General features: G+C 43.5%; 3 protein-coding genes across 3 annotated transcripts; 2 read left to right on the top strand and 1 right to left on the bottom strand.

The window, feature by feature from the left end:
* Window positions 1–2,460: 2,460 nt before the first annotated feature.
* Window positions 2,461–23,506, top strand: LOC309713889 (stonustoxin subunit beta-like). The gene is made up of 5 exons (XM_082545820.1): window positions 2,461–2,524; window positions 9,949–10,122; window positions 12,775–12,948; window positions 21,851–21,897; window positions 22,046–23,506. Exons 1-5 carry the CDS (start codon window positions 2,490–2,492, stop codon window positions 22,570–22,572), a joined length of 957 nt encoding a protein of 318 aa, XP_082401946.1. The 5' UTR covers window positions 2,461–2,489; the 3' UTR covers window positions 22,573–23,506.
* Window positions 4,650–8,581, bottom strand: LOC309713838 (uncharacterized protein; the record flags this gene model as incomplete). The annotated part of the gene is made up of 3 exons (XM_082545706.1): window positions 4,650–4,886; window positions 5,008–5,664; window positions 8,516–8,581. 3 exons carry the CDS (start codon window positions 8,579–8,581, stop codon window positions 4,821–4,823), a joined length of 789 nt encoding a protein of 262 aa, XP_082401832.1. The 3' UTR covers window positions 4,650–4,820.
* LOC309713886 (putative nuclease HARBI1) lies at window positions 16,347–19,227 on the top strand. The gene is made up of 4 exons (XM_082545817.1): window positions 16,347–16,912; window positions 16,989–17,101; window positions 17,187–17,298; window positions 17,379–19,227. The coding sequence occupies exons 1-4, from the start codon at window positions 16,480–16,482 to the stop codon at window positions 17,759–17,761; spliced, it is 1,041 nt and encodes a 346-aa protein (XP_082401943.1). The 5' UTR covers window positions 16,347–16,479; the 3' UTR covers window positions 17,762–19,227.
* Window positions 23,507–25,087: the final 1,581 nt, after the last annotated feature.

The following is a 25,087-nucleotide window of genomic DNA, read 5'->3' as shown; positions in this document are numbered from 1 at the left end:
CAACAGGACTGGGACATCTAAATAAAGGTGTGAAACAATCGCCTTCAAAAGGTTATCAATTCACTTGAACCAAAATTAGGACCACACGGTGCGGCAAGAGTTAATAGTTATTAGTCTCAACACCCAAGGATAACCAGAAGAGCTTGACTGATATGATGGAACTGGGATTTTGTTACACTTAATTTTTGCAAAACACAAATAAAACTAAATTGAAACTAAGGATTTTCAGAAAATAAAAACTACACTAAACTAGCAAAGAATTGGTAAAAACTAATTACAACTGGTAAAAATTGAAAATCTGGAGTCGAAACTAAATAAAAATAAAAACTGATGAAAATTGCAAAACTATTACAACCCTGGTGCAGAGATTGGCAAATCTGACCAGGAAACGTTATAAAATGGATTGTCAGGATAGTCAGCGTTAAAGCCACTTTTGACAGTCCATACTAGGATGGCATTGGACATCTTCGGGGCAGAAAAGGGTTGGTGTGACCAAGGTGTGGTTTGGCTTGTTGTATGTACATTTCAAAATGTTACAGCTCTGGATGGACCAGTTACCAGGGCATGGAAGGATGACAGACTTTATTACATGAGGAGAAGGGACATTTTCGGGATCGAAGATCCTCAGGGATGACAAGGCTGGAGCAACGGTACTCGAGAGAAGAATTTCTGATACTTTCTGAGATATGATGTCACTGACCTTCTCTTTTAATTGTCTAGCTCCAATGAATTGACACATGGGAGTGTGTCAAAAAGGGGGAGTTGAGTTTGAACATCAAACAATGGTGATATGAAAATTTCTATGAGTTTATTTTTGTGTTTAATAAATTAGCTACGGTAAAACTTAAGCTTATAATGTGTTAGACTTAGAAAGGGTTCACTAATTTTTGATTTCTTTTACACACACATAGATTATGATTAGAAAAAGTCCTGAACATAATATTTTAAACCAAATTTGAATCATTAGAAGAACAATGGATAACAATATTAGATTATCAAGGCTAGGGAGAGAGGTGTTTTGGTTTTCTCTCTCTTGCAGAGAAAGGAACAGACACCAGACGGGGACCCGGAGATGTGAGGACCCTTCACAGCAGGGACAGATGTAGGGACTGCCGAGACAGCAACTGGGGTCAAGTGTCATGACGTTTGGGCTCCTGGAGAAGATGGATCCCACAAACACAGCAATAACCATGAAGGGGTTGGCGAAAACCAGGAACACCAGACCAACGAGGTTCGAGAGGCTCTTGGCAGAAAGGGGGACACGCCGGTGAACCCAAAATACACAGATCTTTGTTTGAAATCGGGGCAGAATAATCCCCAGAACTGTGCAATGACTAAAGGGTGGTCTAACCCCGGAGGTCGAAGAAAGAAGCTGAGAATCACCCAACTGGAAGACACTGGTAGCTGCAGCAATAAAAATAAAGGTTAAAAGCTCCTTAGACAGAGGTTCTAGTCTAAGTACATTTGAAAGGTATAAGGGGGCATTAAAATGGGGGTGGAAAACTGGAGCACCAAAATAAAGCTGTGGGAAAATGGGGAGTGATGGGAGTGTCATCTGTAACTGCTGTTATGGTTGTAAAGCTAACTTTGCTTGCATCTGAACTGCGTGAACACAGAGGTCATCCCACATATGGTCCACCCGTTAAAAGGGGACAGAGGGCCTCAGGATCAAGAAAACCTGGACCTTGCAACGCTGAAGTGCATGTTATTAGTGATCTCTTTAATGAGAGATCAAAAGAGGGTATTGTGATATTATTCTGTTATTATATGTTACCTTATAGATGTAATCAAAATAGTTGAATTATGATATTGTTGTAGATCATATTATACCCTTTAAAATAGAGTGTGTGATCTGTATTAGTTTAGTTCTCATTATACTTTTGAGTTAACAGAACATATTCACATATTAGTTTATTAGATAAAGGTGCATCCTTGATCTGCTGGGAATGTGTTACACTGTTTTCTTGACATGCTTAATTGTTGAATCATGAAGAGAAGGTTGTAAGCAGGAGACTCTGTGTCTAAAGACAGGGGAGATAGACAGACCACATTCCACACCCCCACCTTACAGAAAGCAGAGAAACAACTGCCGAGGTCATAACTTAGGCGCTGTAACAGAGAAAAAATGTGATGTTTTGGCTTTTACGACTAGCTGGGGGCCACTAGAGACTATAAAAAGCTGAGCAACCCGTCACCATTTTGAGACATGTGCCTGACCCTCTGGCAGCATCTCTCCCGTCCGGACGTTGTAATGCTCTGACTGTTGAATTGTATGGAAATAAATGATTGTTGATTGAGCATTTATACACCGAGTATTGTCCTTCCTTCAGCCCAAAGATTCAAAGAACTGCGTGTTTTCAACACTCTCCACAGGTAAACTGTCTCCTGTTCAGTGCTCAGCTCTGACCTTCATCTTACTGTCATCAGAAGAAGATCTGGATGAGTTTGACTTCAAGAAATACTCTACTTCAGAGGAGGCTCTTCTGAGAATGCTGCCAGTGGTCAAAGCCTCCAACAAAGCTCTGTAAGTAAACATGTTGTCATCGCTTCATTGTTAAAATCATGGGAAATAAATCAGAAATGCTGAGTTCAAAGAACAGTTAAAAAACATAAAAATAGGGAATTAAATGACCATCAGTCACACAGTAAATACTTTTTCAGTCCAGCAGGCCGTGTCAGTATTTCTGACACATTTTCGTCTGTAACTCTTATCAAAGGACAATCCAGACCCAGCCTATAAGAACATGAACTCTGATCCTTCAGCCCCTCTGACAGGTTTATTATCCTCAGCTTGTTCACTTGTCTCCAACTCCAGGAGTTTAGTTGTTTTATTCTAAAGCACAAACTTCAGCTACCAGACTTCACCTACATCTTTTTCTGATGTTCATAATTTAAGTTCAAGTTTGTATCTCACTTTCAGTGCACACCCTCCCTTTTTAAATATAAATCTCTGCTGTGCTGTCATGTTTTCATCCCGTATGGAGGGAGAAACTCGGTCTTCATTACTGAAATTGCCTCTAAGGTCGTGTTTCTTGTCAGTTATCATATATAACTGTAAGGCTTCCATAACCAGTGTTCCCTGAGGACTAAAGCATAGAAGGATAATTGCGTGCATGCTTACAATACACATATAATCTAGAAATGTGCCAGGCCTGAGCCCTTAACTCATTTAGCTTCCAACTGCATTTTAGTCTACTTGGTAACAGATGACCGGAGTCGACAACCAGCCCTCAGAGACCTTGAAGGCTTGAAGTACCTTGTCAAATCAAATCAAATCAAATCACTTTTATTGTCACATCACATGTGCTGGCACACTGGCACAGCACATGCGAGTGAAATTCTTGTGTGCGAGCCCCACAAGCAACAGAGATGTGCAAAACACAACAACACAAACGAGCAAAATACAAGAATGGCTAATCTGAAACTAATAAATATATGTACAATATATAATAGTGTATGCATTCCTGGATGTGTATACTAAATATTTTCCTGTGTGTGTGTGTGTGTGTGTGTGTGTGTATACACATTTTTACAAATTAAATAGTAAAAAAAATAATAAATAAAATATATAAAAATATACAGAGTTGAATATGTGCAAAACAAGTGGCATTTATATACAGTGTGGAGTGCATAATGTTGAAGTTCCAGTAGTGAAGGTGAGGTGTCTATGACGTGTTCAGCAGTCTGATGGCCTGATGGAAGAAGCTGTCTCTCAGTCTGCTGGTACGGGACCGGATGCTGCAGAACCTCCTTCCTGATGGAAGCAGTCTGAACAGTTTATGGCTGGGGTGACTGGAGTCCTTGATGATCCTCCCCGCTTTCCTCAGGCACCGCTTCCTGTAGATGTCTTGGAGGGAGGGAAGCTCACCTCCAATTATCCGTTCAGAGCACCGCACTACTCTCTGGAGAGCTTTGCAGTTGTAGGCGGTGCTGTTGCCATACCAGGTGGTGATGCATCCAGTGAGGATGCTCTCAATGGCACAGCGATAGAAGGTCCTGAGGATGCGGGGGCTCATGCCGAATCTTTTCAGTCTCCTAGAAAGAAGAGGCGCTGCTGCGCCTTCTTCACTGTTTTGTTTATGTGTACTGACCACGTGAGATCCTCAGCCAGATGTACTCCAAGGAAACGGAAGCTGCTCACTCTCTCCACAGCAGCGCCGTTGATGGTGATGGGGGTGTGTACTTCTCTGCACCTCCGGAAGTCCACTATCAACTCCTTTGTCTTTGCGACGTTGAGGGTGAGATGGTTGTCTTGACACCAGTGGGTCAGGGCGCTGACCTCCTCCCTGTAAGCCGTCTCATCACCGTTGGTGATAAGACCCACCACTGTAGTGTCGTCCGCAAACTTCACAATGATGTTGGAGCTGTTAGTGGCTGTGCAGTCGTAGGTGTAGAGTGAGTACAGGAGAGGGCTCAGTACACACCCCTGTGGAGCACCAGTGTTCAGTGTGATGGGGGATGAGGTGATGCTGCCCTGTCTGACCACTTGGCGTCTGTCAGACAGGAAGCTAAGGATCCAGCTGCAGAGGGAGCTGCTCAGTCCTAGATCCTGCAGTTTCCTGTCCAGCTTCGAGGGAACGATGGTATTGAATGCTGAGCTGTAATCTACAAACAGCATTCACATACGTGTCTCTCTTTCTCCAGGTGTGACAGGGCAGTATGTAGTGTCAGGGCTATGGCATCATCAGTGGACCTGTTGTGGCGGTATGCGAACTGTAGAGGGTCCAGTGAGTCGGGTAGTGCAGAGCGGATGAAGTCCCTGACCAGCTTCTCGAAGCATTTGCTCACGATGGGGGTCAGGGCTACAGGTCGCCAGTCGTTCAATGAGGAGATGGTGGAGGATTTGGGTACAGGGACGATGGTGGCCATTTTGAAGCAGGCTGGGACTACAGACAGAGAGAGGGAAAGGTTGAAGATGTGCGTGAACACTCCAGCCAGCTGAGCCGCGCATGACCTGAGGACGCGGCCGGGAATCCCGTCCGGACCAGTAGCTTTGCGTGCGTTCACCTTCCTGAAGCACCTCCGCACATCCTCCTCAGACACAGTGTGCGCACTGACGTCATCCGCGGTGCGCACACTGTCCGGTCTCATGGTGTTCGCTGTGTCGAATCTAGCGTAGAATACGTTTAGATCCTCACACAGAGAGGCCGTGGTCTGCGGTGTGCTGGTTTTCCCTCTAAAGTCTGCGATCGTGTTTAGTCCCTGCCACATACTCCGAGGGTTGTCAAACTGTTGCTCCACCCTGTCCCTGTACTCACGTTTGGCTGCTTTGATCGTCTTCCGGAGTTGGTAATGTGCGTGTTTGTAGTCCGATGTGTTCGCGGAGGCAAAGGCGGTGTTCCGTGCCGCGCGAACATCTCCGTTAATCCAGGGTTTTTGATTTGGGAAGGATTTAACTGTTCTGGATGGGACGACATCTTCCACGCATTTCCTGATAAATCCACAGACTGAGTCTGTGTACTCATCAATGTCTTTAGCGGCCACGTGAAACATTTCCCAGTCCGCGTGATCAAAACAGTCCCGCAGCGCAGACTCCGATTGGTCCGTCCAACAGTGCACCGCCCTCCGGGTTGGAGCTTCCTGTTTCAGCTTCTGCCTGTAGGCGGGCAGGAGCAGGATGGAGCAGTGATCTGATTGGCTGAATGGGGCGCGGGGGAGGGCTTTCTACAGCATCCCGGAAAGAGGTGTAACAGTGGTCGAGAAGCCGGTCTCCACGTGTGTTAAAAACAATGTGTTGATGGAGTTTTGGTGAGACTTTCTTCAGGTTTCCCTCATTAAAGTCTCCGGCTGTGATAAACGCTGCCTCTGGGTGTGCGGGTTCCTCACTGCTGATCGCGCTGTGCAGTTCCCTGAGTGCACGGTCAGTGTCGGCTTGTGGGGGTATGTAAACAGCTGTAATAATCACTGCTGTAAATTCCCTCGGTAGCCAGAATGGCCGGCACTTAATCATCAGGTACTCCAGGTCCGGTGAGCAGAAGGATTTGACCGGGTGCACGTTCGCATAATCACACCAGCTGTTGTTGATCATGAAACATACACCACCGCCTCTGCTTTTCCCAGTAAGATCCTGTGACCTGTCCGCGCGGTGCACAGAGAACCCCGGCAGTTGTATTGCGGAGTCCGGTACCTTGTCCGATAGCCAGGTTTCTGTGAGGCAGATCACGCAGCAGTCCCGCATCTCTCGCTGGAATGAGATCCGTGCCCGAAGCTCGCACAGCTTGTTCTCCAGAGACTGCACATTAGCCAGTAATAAACTGGGTAACGGTGGTCTGTAAGTGCGCCGTCTCAGTCGAACCAGAACGCCAGATCTTCTCCCTCTGCGTCGGCGTTTGTGGCCTCCAGGGCCAGAGAACAAAGGCGTCTCAGGTGAGATGAATGGGGGGTCTGCAAACGGAGCGTCCGTGTTGCAAAACTTGAACTCCGGAAAGTTATAAGAAAGACCGTCTTTTATGTCCAGTAAGGTTTGTCGGTCGTACACAAGGAGACAAGTGCTGCTCGTGAAAAAATAAAGGAAAAGTGAAATTAAACACAGAAGAAAGCCGTTGCTTGGGGGAGCTCGCGACGAGGCTGCCATACTCGGCGCCATCTTAGTATTGCAGTTTGGAAGGTGTTATAGAAATGAGAAGTTCTATGTCTGTTTATAGCCATCTAAGATGTACCATTTACTGTAACTGACGTCTTTAACCTATTTTACGCCATGGGGGGGCCAGGGCTCTAGATTAACTGTTTGACATGGGCGCACCGGTACGGCTAACTTTAAAAATTTAGGCGTACCGGCACAAATGTTAGGCGCACTCAAATTTTTCAACCGCATTGCTTAACACCGCAGTTTTACATGTGCACTTTCTTTGGGGGGGAAGTCCATAACGACAATATTCATTTCTAAATTATTAACTAACAAACTTGTGCTTAAAGTGCTTTGTCAATATTGTAGAAAATGTTAAACTTAATCATCATCTTGGCCTCCTGACGACCTGTTTGCTGTTGCATGCTGCTGAAAGGCAGTGGGGAGAGAGGACACTTGGGCAGTGCATTTATTGCAGCATATAATGTGTTTCTGGATACACTGTGCTTTTTCAGCATTCAAAGATTGATGGCACTGTGTCAGAGCACTGGCTATGAATTTCAGACGGATCAGGCCTTAACTTAACAAAAAAGTTATCAATAGTTCTTTTCATCTGTTCTTATTACCCACAGCTACATCCACTTCTGTCAGGCCTATAGCCCTAGTTAGTAGCCTCACTAGGGCTGAATATCATCACTGATTTCTATAATCCATTTGATTCCGGTTCTCAAAGTCATGATTCGATTCAATTTAGCCTCAGACAGTCAGAAATATTATAATTCTGATCATTTATCAGTACTGATACATGTGAGACTTCATCACAATTGTGAACATCACAGCAGATGCCTTTGTGTGAAAGTAACTGAGAATAAAACACAGAAAAACATGAACATTTTCCTGGTCTGGCTTTTTATAGCAGATAACCTTAAAAATATTGTGCAATTTTGCATCATTTTAAGAAGTTTAAATTTCTTCAGTATTGAACAGCAGAAATTAGGCTTTCTTGTCCGAGGTCATTTAAGTGAAAAAAGACAGCGCTGTAAACAACGGTAGACTGGTGGGTAATAAGCAAATGAATAATGCAGAAAACAGAGATTTGAGACGGGAAACTGTTCCTGAAGTACAGAGAGAGAGCGAGAGCTGTGCATGAAGTGTGATTTTTTTTTTTTTTTTTTTTATCGTGGTGGAAGCAAAACAGCAGAAGTCAGAGGAAATTCATGACGACATTGATCAAATGTGAAGTGTAGTTTGCTGCTTCTTTTGCTGCTGGCTCGGTGAATTTTGGTTGGAGAGAGACAAAACCTGCAGCTCAGAATCAGCGCAAAAAGACAAACACAGAGCGGACCTTACGCATCAGAATCGGTGAGCTCTGACAGCGTGTCCGTGTTTGGGCCGTCGGGTGAGAAAGCCGAGAAAGACAAAGTTGATTCTGATGCGTCGGCTCTGTGTTTACGTTTTTGTGTGGAGTCCTGTTACCTGCTCTCACTTAATTTATGGTGGTTGTTGAAATAGTTTTGTGAGCTTTAATCTGAGAATCTGGCGTTACTGGCAAAACACAGTTATATTTAAAAGTCCATTCAGAATTTAATGAATAATATCGCTTTATTCAAGCTACTCACCTCCCTCTTCCAACTGCACTTTCAACTGGACCACAGCCAATCAGAGAAGTTTCGCCCCTGACTATCTCTGATTGGTTTAGTCCACGATAGGGGCATAATGTTTGTCTGTTGTTGACCACACGGAGAGTTGCAGAGATTTTTTTTTTTTGTTACCCGAACAGTTGGTCGCACAGGTGCGACCAAATATTTTTTTTAGTCACACCACTGAAAAATATGGTCGCATTTGCGACCAAACTGGTCACACTCTAGAGCCCTGGGGGCGGATACCTCAACATGTATTTTTGTCAGAAGACATATGCTGATGTCTTCTCCTGGGTGTTAATAAACTCACCGTTTGCACTTTTCTGGGGCCTCCGTGGTTTGTCTCACTGCTCTGCATTGATTGATTTTGCGACATCCCACAGAATTACAGTGGGTTCTCTCTGGGTCCTCTACAGTTTCCTCCCAACGTCTAAAGACATGCAGTTAGGTTACCTGGTGATCTAAACTTCATGTGGGTGTGAGTGAGAGTGGTTGTCTGTCCCTCTGTGGGCTAAGTGGTACAGACTGGATGGATCTCTGCTTTGTCTTTGATATATCCTGACAGCAAACATTCTCCATGAAGTCTGCATTTCAGCTCATCTCCTTTATATGCACCTTTAACAGGAAGAGTTTTATACAGCTAGTGTTTAAAATCCAGTGTTACTCACAGTACACAGTTAATGAGCATAATGAATATTGAATTAGTAAAATTTTCTAAAATAATTGTTTTAGTTAATATTGTATGATAGTGTACACAGAATTATTAGCTTAGTAGGCAGAATGGTCGCCCCATTCTGCCTACTAAGGGGGTCGAATCCACCGAATAGTTACCTTGTGGTACCCCTGAGCAAGGTGCCATCAAGGTACCAATCATGTGCACTGGATTGGTAGCACTCATAGTCTCATAGGTTTAAATTAAAACTTAAAAAAAGGTTCAACATATAAACAAATTTAATTTGATCACATATATTTTTTGATTTTTTTGTTTTGGTTTCTTCCCTTTCTCTCTCAGACTGAGCAGCTGTAACGTCTCAGAGGAAGGCTGTGAAAATTTGTTGTCAGTGGTCAGCTCCCAGTCCTGTAGTCTGAGAAAGCTGGACCTGAGTACCAACAGCCTGAAAGCTTCAGCAGTAAAGCTTCTGTCTGCTGCAGTACAGAGTCCACACGCCAAACTGAATATTCTGAGGTCAGATCAGTTTGTGTCCTGTTTAGTTCTGTTTGTTTATATGTTTGATGTTTGTTTTTGTTTATGTCTTTATCCAGTTATCCTTGTTTCATAGCATTTTTATTCATTTCCAAGTTAAAGTGAAGTCACTAACCTGCTCAGCACAAGACAATAAGCTATTGCACCCTGATTACACTTTAACAACAATCTTTATTCATGTTTTTATCTTCAGACTTAACATCTGTGAACTCTCAGAGGAAAACTGTGAAGCTCTGTCCTCAGTTCTCAGCTCGCAGTCCTCTAGTCTGACAGAGCTGGACCTGAGTATCAGAAAGCTCCAGGATTCAGGAGTGACTATTCTGTCTGCTGGGCTACAACGTTTAAACTGTAAACTGAATACTCTGAGGTCAGATCAGAAAACATTTTGTTTTTAGAATTATTAAAGTTTATCCATATGATGTTGTATCTTAGTATGTTTATGTTTCCTTTAAAAATAGAAAGTCAAGATTTAATGTTGTGAAATGTATTAACAAACTCTACATGAGTATTTGTTTTATAGATTGTCTTTTATTTTTCAGACTGAGTGGCTGTAACCTGTCAGAGAGAAGCTGTTTAGCTCTGTCCTCAGTCCTCACCTCCCAGTCGTCCAGTCTGAGAGAGCTGGACCTGAGTAACTCTGACCTGCAGGATTCAGGAGTGAAGTGTCTGTCTGCTGGACTAAAGAGTTCACAGTGTGCAGTGGAAACTCTCAGGTCAGGATTCAAACTTTTCCACAGATGATCATTTGAAATGTGATTTATATTATTGTATAAACAGGTAACTTTTACAGCTGTCAAGTGAACTTTTATTTACATTTGAGTGGATAATTGGACTCTGAATTACTAAAAGTTGTTATAGTCATGTCTTTGTTTATTTAAAAATATACTTCAATTATACTGCCTAATTTAAAGACTTAGGCTCCTTTGGGCCAATAATATATATATTTGATTTCTTTAGGAATAAAATTAGGAGGATATTGGCGACTACTGACAAAATGAGATGTTTATCTTTTCTTCTACAACACTTGAAGCCACCATATCTCCTAGCTTGATTTATTCATTACAGTTTGATTTGAAGAATATTAGACTCGTAACATAATAAATACATTTATTTCACTTCTTCTTGAGAGAAAGAAAGGGATGACTGGGTGAGCTCCAGTGGTTCATCCCAGCAGAGAGAGCAGCACACTGGGCTGCAAATGATAACAGTAGTAATGGCCATAGTTTGATAAAACAGGTAGTCTTACCCTGTAGATAATACAGGGTTCTGGTGCCGATGTGGGGGAGGGGACTCTCCCGGTACTAACTGCATACTACTAACTACCTCATTCAGATGTCTTCCCTACTAACCTTGATAAGAAGTAACCGCAGTAGCCTTATAGGTCAAATCAGTTTCACCTGTTAAAGTTAGCTCCACTATTAATGGTGTCACTTGTTATTTCTGGGATGAGTTTAGTAGCCTGAACAGCTGCTCAAAGGAAAGGTTATTTTTATTATTATTATTTAATTATTAAGTCCGGGGGAACCTGCAAGAGCTGTTTGCACAAAGAATAATACTCAGACCTTTAGGTTTTATCATTTTTCACAAGGTTTAAAAGTGAATGTCCACAATTGAATTGCAGAAATTGTTATTGAGCTAGTACTGATTTAGTTGTTATCTTTGGTGAGGAGAGGTTGGAGGAAGAATGAGCAAAGTCAGGCCTAAAGATGCTCTTAATAATAATAGTGGATTGCATTTATATAGCGCTTTTCGAGACCCTCAAAGACCCTTTACAATCCCACTATTCATTCACTCTCACATTCACACACTGGTGGAGGCAGCTACAGTTGTAGCCACAGCTGCCCTCGCCCAGCGAGGCTGCCATATCGCGCCATCGGCCCCTCTGGTCATCACCAGTAAGTGGTAGGTGAAGTGTCTTGCCCAAGGACAAAACAACCCACACAGAGAGAGCTGGCTCATCAGACAGACAAGCTCATCTTGTAACCTACTGGTTCGCTGGTCAGCACACCAGCTGACTAGCGAACCGGCTAACCAGCACACTGGCTAACTAGCACACCAGCTAACTAGCACACCGGCTAACTAGCAGATCAGCTAACTAGCAGACCAGCTAACGGCAGCCACAAGTTGAAGGACGATTAAATGTAGTGGAGATATCAGGGATGACACTGGTGTGTCCGATGCACTCCGGTCACTCCGGTGTGTCAGCCAGAACACCACTGAAGGCCAAATGATCCCAGCGTGTGGAATAAGGAGCTTAAGGTTTGGTTTGAGGCACTTTATTCTTTCATTGATTGATTCTTGTGGCTGTGATCACGTGTGTGGTTTCTTACAAAAAGGAAGTACACAATACAAATACATGACAAATAAGATGAATAGATAAGTTACATATCCAGTTTTATGCATACGTCAGTATAGCAAACATAACCATATATAAGGACAAAGATCACAGTACTATAATGCAGCAATGTTAAACACAAAGGTGTATATCTACATAAATATCCTATCAGTGATCAGAGTACTGTAGTATACTTCTACTACTTACACTATACAAACTAAACGGCATTAATGTGACTTTAAGTTACCATCAGTATAGACGAACTGATGGTAGTTGTACAAAATAAAGGCTTTGCAATTATTATGAAGGGCTTAGACTTTGGCGACAAATTGATGTGATCTCCATGTTTCCTTTGTTGGACTGTGGGTGAGTGTCAGAACTGAATGTACTGAGTAACACTCAGTGTTTAAATATGTGTCAGTTCCAGTTTTAGAGCTCTAAAGTGCAGCTATCATGTTAGGAATATGTGAGGAATAGACAGGAACACTTAGCACACTGAGGTCAAATCTTTATTTTACCACTCGCTGCATTCTTGATGTTCATGAATTCAGCAGGTTCATGATTGTCTGCAGCATTAATCTAATTTTTCCATCGAAAGTGTTGAATTTGACTGTTTGATGTTCTTTATGATCTCTGGCACCAGTTCATCTGTAGGCTGAGCCCAGTCCATCCATTTAGTGAAATAATGTTTAAAGGTCTCCTTGTTCTGTGAGCGTGCACAGATCCTGAAGCAGAAAGCCTGGATTAACAGAGAAATGATCATCACTGTGATGATGCTCATCATCTCTGACTGGGATTTGAGGTTTTGTCAAAGCAGCAAAGAAAGCCTGGCTATGTTGGACTTGGTGTGGCAGCAGCTCCCAGTTTGAGTTCAGGAGACAGACACCCTCTCTACTTTGAAGATCAGCTTCAAACTTTCCTTTTTGATAAAGCTTATAGTTAGAGTTGGATCAGCTGACCCTGAACCATCCCTTAGTTATGCTGCCATAGAGATGGATAACAGACGGATTGTTGTTTTGTGTGTCTGCAGTCTGTCAGGCTGTCTGATCACAGAGGAAGGCTGTGCTTCTCTGGCCTCAGCTCTGAGCTCCAACCCCTGCCACCTGAGAGAGCTGGACCTGAGCTACAATCATCCAGGCGACTCAGGAATGAAGCTGCTGTCGGCTGGACTGAAGAATCCAGGCTGGAGACTGGACACTCTCAGGTATGAAGAATGTCTGATAGAGGAGGAAGAGCTGGAAACATTTCCTGTGTCCTTCACTCACTTCCTGTTTGTTTCCTGCAGATGAGACATGAACAATCACACATGCAGGAATATTTTCAGGGACAGACACACTAGTCTAGCTGGATAGTACATGAATATTTATGTAGGGGGTCTCCAAGGAGTCTGTTTGCAGGAACATTAATGATAACTGATAAGTCACGTTGAGAGTTTCATTACAAGTAGACCTACAGTTAGGTCCATAAATATTTGGACAGAGACTTTATTACGTCACAGGTGTACCTGAGATAGTGGCCACTGTGTACCTAATAAAGTGTCAGCCATGTGTATGTTTTCCATGCTGTATGTCCACAGTCACAGTGACAGTCAGTGACACTGACAGGATGAAACAAGGCTGTGAATCATTTCAGTCTGTGTGTGTGACAAAGAGGCAGACAGGAGCAGCTAACATTTGGAAATGGAAGCTTAAATACTGGAAACTCTACATTCACAGCTGAATTCACAATAGATTTGTTCTCAAGTGCATATTTAGCAGCTAATGCTAATACTGTTTTCCCTTGCTTTCTACAACTTGAGCAGCTATTGCTAAGCTAATGATGTTTATCAGAATCAGAATCAGAATCAGAATACTTTATTGATCCCTGGGGGAAATTATTTTTTGTTACAGTGCTCCATTTTAAACCAACATTAAGACAAGACAGACAATACGCTAACTAAGAATAGTACAATATATACATATATATACATACATACATACATAAGTCACTTATAAATAAATATTTGGAAAAGAAACATGTGTAGTTGTAGCAGCAAACAGTGTGTTAAGTGGATGCGTTGTACAGGGAGATGGCCACAGGCAGGAATGATTTCCTGTGTCGTTCAGTGGTGCATCATGGGTAATCTCAGTCTCTCACTGAACGAGCTCCTGTGACTGACCAGCATGTCATGGAGTGGGTGGGAGGTGTTATCCAACATTGTCTTTATCTTGGACAGCATCCGCCTCTCCGACACCACCTTGAGGGAGTCCAGCTCCATCCCCACAACATTGCTGGCCTTACGGATCAGTTTATTAAGTCTGTTGGCATCTGCGACCCTCAGCCTGCTCCCCCAGCATGCAACAGCATAGAGGATCGCACTGGCCACCACAGACTCATAGAAAATCCTCAGCATTTTCTGGCAGATGTTGAAGGACCTCAGTCGCCTCAAAAAATAGACGACTCTGGCCCTTCCTGTAAAGTGCTGTGGTGTTTTTAGCCCAGTCCAGTTTATTGTCAATGTGTACTCCAAGGTATTTATAGTCCTCCACAATGTCAACACTGACCCCCTGGATTGAAACAGGGGTCAAGTGTTTCCTGGTCTTCCTGAAGTCCACGATCAGTTCCTTGGTCTTTGCCACGTTGAGCTGCAGATGATTCTGCTCACACCACGTGACAAAGGAGTCGACCACAGCCCGGTACTCTGTCTCATCATCCCTGCTGATGCATCCAACCACCGCAGAGTCATCAGAAAACTTCTGAAGATGGCAGGTCTCTGTGCAGTGGCTGAAGTCTGTGGTGTAGAGGGTGAAGAGGAAGGGGGAGAGGACAGTCCCCTGTGGTGCCCCTGTGTTGCTAATCACCTTGTCAGACACACACTGTGGGAGACGTACATATTGTGGTCTTCCTGTCAGGTAATCAACAATCCAGGACACCAGAGAAGCATCCACCTGCATCGCTGCTAACTTATCACCCAGGAGGGTCGGCCTGATGGTGTTGAAAGCACTGGAAAAGTCAAAAAACATGACCCTCACAGTGCTCGCCGGCTGGTCCAGATGGGTGTAGACACGATTGAGCAGGTAGATGATGGCGTCCTCTGTTCCGAGACGAGGCTGATAAGCGAACTGAAGGGGATCCAGATGTGGTCTTACTATGGGTCACAGCTGGTCCAGGATGAGCCTTTCCAGGGTCTTCATGATGTGGGAGGTCAGTGCCACGGGCCTGTAATCCTGGGGGCCACTGGGACGAGGCGTCTTTGGTACAGGGACGAGGCATGATGTCTTCCACATCACCGGGACCCTCTGCAGACTCAGACTCAGCATAAACAGTTTATGAAAGACTCCACACAGCTGGGGGGCACAGGCCTTGAGGACAAGGGGACTCACTCCGTCTGGTCCAGCAGACTTGCCTGAGTGAAGTCTCCTCATTTGCATCTCAACCTGGTATTGAGTGAAGGTGATGGGTGGGGGAGGGGTGTCAGGAATCTCACAGGAGGCAACATGTGAAGAGAGAGGCTGGCACAGTGGTGTGGCTCTGGATTCCAGGCTGACTGCAGGTGAGGTTGTGGGGGTGGGAGCAGACACTGTGGTGTCGAATCTATTGAAAAACAGATTCAACTCGTCGGCTCTATTCTCACCTCCCTCAGCTCCCCTGCTGTTGGTTGGCCTGAATCCAGTGATGGTCTTCATGCCCCTCCATGGGCCCTGTTAGACCCTGTTGTTGTTTGAGAACAATATTAACGTCTCACATCATTATAACACAAGAGAAATGGGTATTAGCGTTAGCTACTAATGCTTATTCACCTCAAATTAGCTTTAGCTGCTAACGGCAGCCTACTTAGCATTAACTCCTCACTAATATGCTAATAATTATTCACTCCTAATTAGAATAAGCCGCTAAAAGCAGCCTACTTAGCATTAACTCCTCACTTCGTTGTTACCCAACGGAAAGGAGTATTAGTATTAGCTACTATCATTTTTAATAAGTAAGAGATAGGGAAAAGAGTTAGCATTAGTTAATAACGGTAGCATTAGCTGCTAATGGTTATTCACCTAAAATTAGAATTAGCCACTAATGGCGTCCTATTTAGCATTAACTTCTTATCGCAGGGGAAAAGTTAAAATTGAATGAAAAAACGTGTTCACATTAGCTACTCATATTGACCCTGTGCACGAGAAAATGCTAACTTCCTGGTTTGAGACCGGATGTGGGGTTGTACATTTCCGGTAGCTTTACTTTGCGGTCAATCGCTACTGCGAAAATATACTCCAAAATCATGTCCAAAACTCGAAAACGGAAAGATCGCGTTAAGTTACAAAGAGCAGAAGGTGGGAACACTCACCACTGTTGTGTCATAAAAAAATCTAATGATCAATTTTGACGTTTAAAGAGTTTAGATCGATCAGTTGTTTACATCACTCAACACAAGCAGAACTGCAGCAGAAGACGCATCGTCCACATTCAGAAACACATCTCTGTATAGTGACTGGTCTCATGATATAAACAGGCAAATGTTCAGCATTCAAACTACAGGGCCCTGTTTCAGGAAGCCGGTTTAGTGGAAAAACTGAGTAAGTATACCCTGAGTTAACGAAAACTCTGGGTTTTCGGTTTCACAAAGCGAGTTCAGCTGCAGCCTGAGTGAGTCACTATGACGACACACTCCGTGAAGCTAACCTGCCCCCTAGCAGGTTTACTACAACTAACCCTGACTGTCTCCGCCCCTTTGTCGGAAACCTGACTGTAGGAAGTGTCAGACATGGCGTGCTCCTTCCTTGAAGAGCCAGTAGATCGTGAAGCCCAAATTCTCCGCAGAGCTCTCCGCCGGGAGAGAGTGATCAGAGCGCGTTTGGACATTTTATCATTTCCTGATGATTTTCTGTGCGAACGTTACCGTTGTTCAGCACAATCTATAATTTATTTGGATAACATCCTCAGGCCATATATTACGCATGTGACACATCGCGGACATGCTCTCAGTTCTGTACATATTATTTGTATTGCACTTCGTTTTTTTGCAAACGGGAGCTTTCTGTATAATATTGGTGACGCTGAGCACGTTTCCAAGGCTACCGTCTGTCGGGCAGTCAGGAATGTTACAGTTGCACTGAAACGTCTCCTGCACTCGTTTGTGGTGTTCCCCGGTCACAGACCCACAAGATTTATCAAAGAGGGATGCCACAAAATTGCAGGTATCAGGATGACCAAAACTTAATTTATGGTGTGGTGATACTTGGACTACTACTTGAATTTTACATTTATTTTCAGGGTTCCCAGGCGTGATTGGCTGTATAGATGGCACTCACATTCCAGTCATTGCTCCTTTAGTAAATGAAGGAGACTATGTGAACAGGAAGTCTTTCCACAGCATTAATGTACAGGTACATAGTTCCCTGTAGCATTTCAAACTAACAAATTATTTTATCATAGTAATGGATGCTAATTTGTGTTCTCTGCACTGTGAAGATCATATGTGATGCTGCCAACATTATCACAATTGTGGAAGCCAAGTGGCCAGGCTCTGTCCATGACTCACAAATATTCCGTGAATGTACACTGAGCACAAAATTTGGACATGGTGAGTTGAGAATACTTTAAAATATATAAAGACCAATTGCTTCAGGGACATTTGAACTGAAGTGTATCCTTCTGTCTTAGGAGAGTTCACTGGCTACTTGCTTGGTGATAGGGGGTATCCATGTTTACCCTATTTGCTTACCCCTTACCCTGACCCTGAACCGGGCCCACAGCAGCGATATAATCTGGCTAATTGCAGGACAAGAGCCAGAATTGAAATGACTATCGGAATGCTTAAGGCCCGGTTCCAGTGCCTGCAAAGACTCAGGGTCACCCCAGAAAGGGCATGTGACATTATTGTGGCATGTGTGATTCTTCACAACATTGCCACAATTAGAGGAGAACACTGTCCTTCTGAACCAAACATCAGCAGTGATCCAAACCATGAACATCCTGACCCTCCCACGGACATACAAGATGGAAGTGCAGTCAGAGACACCATATGTCACAATCATTTCTTTTGACCCATCACCTCAACATGTTGAAAGAAGAATAAACAGATTTTTTGTTCAACTGGCTTTATTGGTCGCCTGTGTTTCCTGTACACAAAGTATTAAAAGATGTAAACCTCATAAAGTGTCTCTGTTGCTTCCTCCTCTGTAACAGCTGTCAATGTTTCTTCATTATTTTCCTGTAGTAAAGAAATAAACAACATTGCTGTTCTACTGTAAACTCATATAATCTGTGGAGTATTACTCACAACTGCATGTTGGTCTGGCTCAACAGGAGGCTGCACCAGATGCAGTACACCACCACCATCAACTGATAGAATATGAGGTTTATACAGGACACTTATAACTTACAAGGGACCAAATGGCAATTAACAAACATACCAATCACCTTACACTTCATTGTCATTATGCTCTCAAAGACAACCAAGCCTGAGGGAAGGCAAAATCAGTCGGAAAATAACTTCACTACAAAATAATCCATTATGGTAAAGAGTTTATCAAATGAATGAGTAGCACTGCAAAGGTGACTGTGAAGAAAGGATGTATGCACATCATGTATTATTTTGAATTTACCCCTTATGTAGGCACTTGTGTCTTGCGGGGTTATTGCCTCAGAGGATGTCCCCGCAGAGATGCCTTCGGCCACAGGGCGCCCACTGTTTTGGCTGAGGGCCAACTGCTCAGCCTCTGTGAGTGGTGGTGGTGGAGGACCCCCACCTGTTTTTCGGGCCTCCGCTTTTTTTCTGTTGGCTATAACGGGCCACATTTGAGCATACAGAGTAAGCAAATATGTACTTGTAATGTGCTCAGATAATTTCAATAAGTGCTTACAGAAAGAAAATTAATGTAGCCTCTAACTGCAATTGATTTACATGGGACAAACAGACCAAGCACTATGGCTCATAATACAATTACACCTTACCTGTTTGGACTATATTTTTATATTTCATTTTTACTTGCTGCCAGGCACGTTTGGGGCCTGTTGGGTTGCACCTGCGCTCACATCACATCACAAAATAAAATGTATAAAATAACAAATAAAATAACATATGATAAAATAACGTGTTAAATGGGTGGAAATCCCTAGATCAATGTTTATATTAACACTCACGCATTGACTCTGTCGGCTATGTTTTGCCATGCATGCTTTTGCAGCTGTGGCTGTGTTACTTTTTTCCGCGGAATTTGCATGTTATCGGCATATGCTGCCATCAGAATTTCGGCCTCAAGCGCTGTGAAATACATTGACCGCGCCTTCTTTCCCTCCGTCTCCATGGTGACTCGCTTAATCTGTGCTCCGCTTATCAGGGCTTTATGTATCCTCGTCCGCGCGCTTCACTTGGGGTTAAAGCAACTCCGCGTTGACTGAACTAATTGTTATCAGCCTTTCTGAAACCGAATATTCCGAGTTGGACAGTTCGGGGTTACTCAACCGTGAGTGTCGTTTTTCACTCTGAGTTTTCCAAACCGGCTTCCTGAAACAGGGCCCAGGTGACGAATAGTCAAACCAGATGTTTCCCCGTTATGTCGAGATCAGCTAGTCAAGTACACACCTACACAGCATGTTAACAAACCGTGAAAAAAGCCACACAAAAAATGAATGATTGTTGGTAACGGTTTCTATACACTAGTATTTACGAAGGGTATGTTGTGACTTACCTTCAAAATTACAATGGTCCCGCGCTAATAACGCGGTTCACCTCGCTGTTTCACAGATTTTTTTTAGTGCAAGTTTGCATGTTTTTTTTACGTCACATTGTGTCCTGCGTCCTGATCGCTGCAGACGATCTCCTCCGTGACGTCTCTCCTGTACAGTACAGAATCGCTGCATCGATCGTTAGCAGTGTGACTCTGAAGTGCAGTGCTGTATGTCCACGATGTCCATGAAACGTTTTGCACCGTCAAAAAATAAAATTGGCTACTTGATTTCACCTATCGCTGGTTATTTTTAGAACATAACACCCGCGATAAACGAGGGACAGCTGAGAAATATAACATTTGAATCCCTTGTCTCTTTTGCTCTGAGGCACGGGGAAAAAATATCGACAAGTCGATGAACATCATTTACAGATATATTGGGTAAATGCCCAAGACATCTATAGAAATGTAAATCGCCGCTTGATTCATTCATTTGCTTAACTTGTTTTGGACCGTAAAGAGGGCGTGAATAGGACACTGGAAACAAAGCTCCCCACAGGAGTTTCTGCACCGGAAGTAGCATATGCTAACGTGCACATAGTGAATTGTTAAAAAGTATGAAAAAACATTGTTAGCATAAGCGGATAATGCTAATTCACCTCAAATTAGTATTAGCTAATAACGGTAACCTACTTAGCATTAGCTGGTAACATTAGCAAGAAAATATGGTATTAGCATTAGCTGCCAATTCCTATTCACTTAAAATTAGCAATAGCCACTAATGGCAGTCTACTTAGCATTAACTCCTCACTAACATAATGCTAATTCACATCAAATTAGCATTAGCTGCTAGCATCAGCCTACCTAGCACTAGCTGCTCACATTGTTAAAAGGGAAGGGAAAACGATATTAGCATTAGCTGGTAATAATTATTCACCCCTAATTAGAACTAGCCGCTAATGGCAGCATACTTAGCATTAACTCCTCACATCGTTATAATGCAAATTATCGGATAATGCTAACTCTCTTTAAATTAGCATTAGCAAATAACAGCAGTCTATTTAGCAGTAGCTACTCACATTGTTATAAAGCAAAGGAAAACGATATGAGGCCTTCTTAGCATTAGGAGCTCAGATTGTTATAATGCTAGGGAAAAGAGTGTTAGCATTAGCTGTTCACATTGTTATAAAGTAAAGGGAAATAGTGTTAGCATTAGTGCATAATGCTAATTCACATCAAATTAGCATTAGTTAATAACGGCAGCCTATTTAGCATTAACTCCTCACATTGTTATAATGCAAGGGAAAAGAGTTAACATTATCGGATAATGTTGACCTTGGCCCACTGGAAAAGTTCAGGACTCTGTTTGCTAAAGATTTAGGAGTGTTTCTCAATAACTCTTTCTCATTTGAGAAACAAATAAATTCTGTTATTAAAACCAGCTGTAAGGTTTATATTGTTGATTGTCATTTATGCTTAGCAATATTTACTCATATATGCTTAGAGTTGTATAATCGATTGCATAATAATAGAGGTTTGATCCTTATAGGAGGACACCTACTCTGTATCTGGTTAAGTAAAAGAGCCCTTTGTTAGGGGGACGGCTGGACTCTTAGCACCAGCTTTGGGGTCACAGGGTCACATCTGGAACACACACACACACACAGACCTACACTATGCACAGACTGGTACTCTTTGTTCATACCTGTGTAAGACGTCATATGTTAATGAACTTGTGCATATTCATGTAACCTCAATAAAGAGCAGTGTTACGAGGGAGCAGACGAGAGCGACTGAGGTCAAGTGAAGGAACGGCGCTGTCACAGTTCTCTCCCAAACTATGATCTCGAGATCATAGTTTGATCTCATGCATGAGATCAAAGAGCTCTGCTTGGTGCTTTTTGCTGTTGTAGTAGAATTGTCTCGTTCCAGCGGTGGGTCTGTTCCACTGGTTACCAGTACGTGGTAGAATCCACTTCCAGATCTGGTTGTCTTTAAATCTGTGAATGGATTGGCTCCATCTTATCTCTCTTTAACAAAAGAATCCAAGTGGAGCCCTCAGGTCTGCAGATAAGCAGCTTCTGACCAGAACTAGACGTAAAAACAGAGGTGAGCTTTATCGATGGCTGCAGCCAAACTCTGGAACAGTCGCCCTTCACATCAGGTCGTCACCAACACTGGACATTTTTAAAAGCCGGTTGGAAACACATTTGTACTCTGTAGCTTTCAATCCTGACCAGTCTTTATAGTCATTACTGTGTATGTTTCCTATTTTCTCTCTACTCTGTGCAGCACTTTGGCTCAAGCTGTTTTTAAATGTGCTGATAAATAAATGTAGATTTCTTTGAATAAAACAGTGGAGCCGAGCTTTGAGCTCAGTGTGTAACAGTGTGTGTGTGAGAGCCATGTAATGTCCATGTGTGCATGCTGACTGTGCTGCTCTGACCCCCCTCCTCCTTTCAGGGTGGCGCCTGCTGGAGTCCGATGGTTGACACCAGGTCTGAGGAAGTGTAAGTGTGTTTTTAATGGGATTCATGAAAACAAAGCAGCACACATTCAACCATCTTCATCATGTCAGGAGTCATCATCAAAGTGTCAATCAATGAACAGATGATGGATCAATAACTGCAGCTGGATTGTGTTTGTTCTCTCCATCAGATTCCTGTCAACTCACAATCGACACAAACACAGTGAACACAGAGCTCCAACTGTCTGACAACAACAGGAAGGTGACACGTGTGGAGGAGGTTCAGTCATATCCTGATCATCCAGACAGATTTGATGTTTGTAAACAGCTGCTGTGTAGAAATGGTCTGACTGGTCGCTGTTACTGGGAGGTCGAGTGGAGAGGAGACGTTTTTATATCAGTGAGTTACAGAAGCATCAGAAGGAAAGGAGGCAGTGACTGTGTGTTTGGACTCAATGATCAGTCCTGGAGTCTGTGGTGCTCTGATGATGGTCCTCAGTCTGTCCTTCACAATAACAGACAAACATTCATCTCCTCCTCCTCCTCCTCTGTCTCTAACAGAGCAGCAGTGTATGTGGACTGTCCTGCTGGCACTCTGTCCTTCTACAGAGTCTCCTCTGACTCTCTGATCCACCTCCACACCTTCAACACCACATTCACTCAAACTCTTTATCCTGGGTTTATGTTCTGGTCTGGTTCCTCAGTGTCCCTGTGCTGAGTGGAGTGTAAAGAGTGTCTCCTGTTACAGAAACACTCTGACTGTTGAACAGATAGTTCAGTCTGTACATGTCTGTCTCTTTCACTCACAAACACGTTTTCAGATTCATGGATTCAATCAGTTGATGTTTGAAACTCTTCTAAATGATTCCTTGTAAACTTCTTCCTCTTCAGTCCTTTCAGTCCTTTCACCAGCTCTCACACAACATCAGCACCAATGATCCACGTCCTTATAAACCTCTGAATCAGGTCCTGAAGCTGTGACGTCCTGAGTGAAGACCTCACTGATCACATGACTCTGGTCACCTGACTCAGTGTTTCTGAAGCAGTGTGCTGGGTTTTTAAAAATACGTGGCTGCTGCCTGATGTTGGGCCCACAGAGGAAGACGACTCACTCACTCTTCTTCACTTCCTCCTTAAACATGTGGAAGGAGAGCAAAGTGCTGCCAGACTCTTATTTCTGACAGGAACAGAAGAAACCACAGCAAACTGGTCCAGTTCTTCATCTTCATCACAATCTGTTTGTTTCTGATGGTGTCTTCAGTCTGAGGTTTGAAGTTTCCATGTCTGTGTGATGTGTGGTGTGAAGGCTGCTGGTTAAACTGGGACTCACTGAGTGCTCATAGAGATGCTCCATGAGTCCCAGTACAGACTACAAACATGGTGGAAACTTAGCTTTGATATCCACACACTCTGCACGTCTGTGAGTAACTGTGATGAAGATGTGCAGAGATCTGTGTCCAAACAGGAGAAAGACTGTAAAGACTCTGTGCTTCTAACAGCCTCTGTTAACATATGTGAGGCTGTTTGTTGTTGTTGCCATGGAGCTTTGCACTGTTTGGGTCAGCAGGTCATGTGATCAGGTTTGTTCTGCTGGACGATGGTTCAGTGTCGGGTTTGTTTGCATTCATCAATAAATATCTAAATAAATCAAAGACTCCATGTTTGTTCTTTCATCATGTGACCTCTGCTCATCCATCTCTGTGTGTATCAGGATACATTTGGTTCATAATACACAGAAAAATCAGAGTTATTACCTGTAATAAATGTGAAAGATTCCTGCAGTGATAACCAGGCAGGACTGAAACACATCCAAGCTGTCACCACGGTAACAGCACCGCCCATCCACAGGTGAGGGGAGGAGCAAAAAGAGGGACTTTCACCATTTTATACTAAAAACACTCAACTAATGTTTCAAATATGAAACAAATAAGCCCACATTAATGTGAGCGTTTATTAAATAATAATAATCATGATTTCCTCCTGATCTCATTTCCACAGCACAGAAAACTGTGGTGTATATTGAGGTGGAGGGTGTGGTCTGTGGCTCAGGTGTAGAGTGAGGGTGGGGTGCACCACAGCAGCATGGTGTTTTTGTCCAGATGAGCCCAGAGAAGAAACACGAGTGTTCACAGACATCAGAAGCTCAGAGAGGTGAAACATGAGGTTGGAGTCCTGGTCAGCATCCAGAGCTGCTGTGAAACCCTCATGACCAGAGATGGGCAGTAACGCGTTACATGTAACCTGTTACATGGAGGTGCTGGAGTTCACCTCCATGTAACAGGTTCACACCTGAATCTGGGCCCGGGGTGCCAGAGTGTTCAGGGTCAGACGTGCTTCAGGTGCACGAGTGCTTCAGGAGCTCAGCACAGTGTGGAACATCCCATCACTGCTGCTCTGGAGTCAGCCTGGATGAAACACCTGTGAGGCTCCACAGTGAGCGAGCACACCTGCACTTTACAGCTTCTCATCATGTCACTGTTGTAAAGTTAGACTGCTGTGCAGACTGTTAGCTTCACCAACAAGTTTAACCTTCTTTCTACACTTAGCAACATTACGCTGTGTCCATGAAGAATGTACAGATATGAATTTTGTCATGATCCTGGGTCATGTTGACCCGGCATTTTTACTTTTTGTGTGTTTTGTTCTTTATTTATGCCTGGAGTTGATTTTAAACACTGCTGCATCCACCAGATCCCAGCCAGAGTGGATTCTGGAGTCTTCCACGCTCCTGTTAGTGATCCTCCATCTGGGTGGATGAGAACAACCTTCTGAACAATCTAGCAGGAGATGGCCCATATCTGTGGGACTGATTTCTGCTAGCGTGGCCGAGCGGTCTAAGGCGCTGGATTAAGGCTCCAGTCTCTTACCGAATTTCCCAGAGGAACCCACCCGAGGGATTAATAAAGTCTTATCTTATCTTAATAACGCCCATTGTATGGACTGATAACATCTGAAGCGGGTGAATAAAGTCACCCAGTCACTAGCTGTGCCATTACCCAGCATGCACCACTCCCTCCACCAATGCAATAAATGACACAAAGTAATAGCCTATAATTAATTTATCTGCTGTATCTGATGGTTTCAGGTAGTTGTTTACATTACACGTCACTACCATGTGATTTTGGAAATGTATAAATATACGGACAACAGGCTCTTCCGCGGCGTTTAGGGAGCTCTATAGCATTCAATAACAGGACCCTGCACATCAATTCTCGACGCGAGGGGGGTACCCG

Source organism: Aulonocara stuartgranti, assembly GCF_965226115.1.
Source record: "Aulonocara stuartgranti genome assembly, chromosome: 9".
In the NCBI taxonomy this organism is placed as follows: domain Eukaryota; kingdom Metazoa; phylum Chordata; class Actinopteri; order Cichliformes; family Cichlidae; genus Aulonocara; species Aulonocara stuartgranti.
This window is presented reverse-complemented; position numbering and strand designations above follow the sequence as displayed.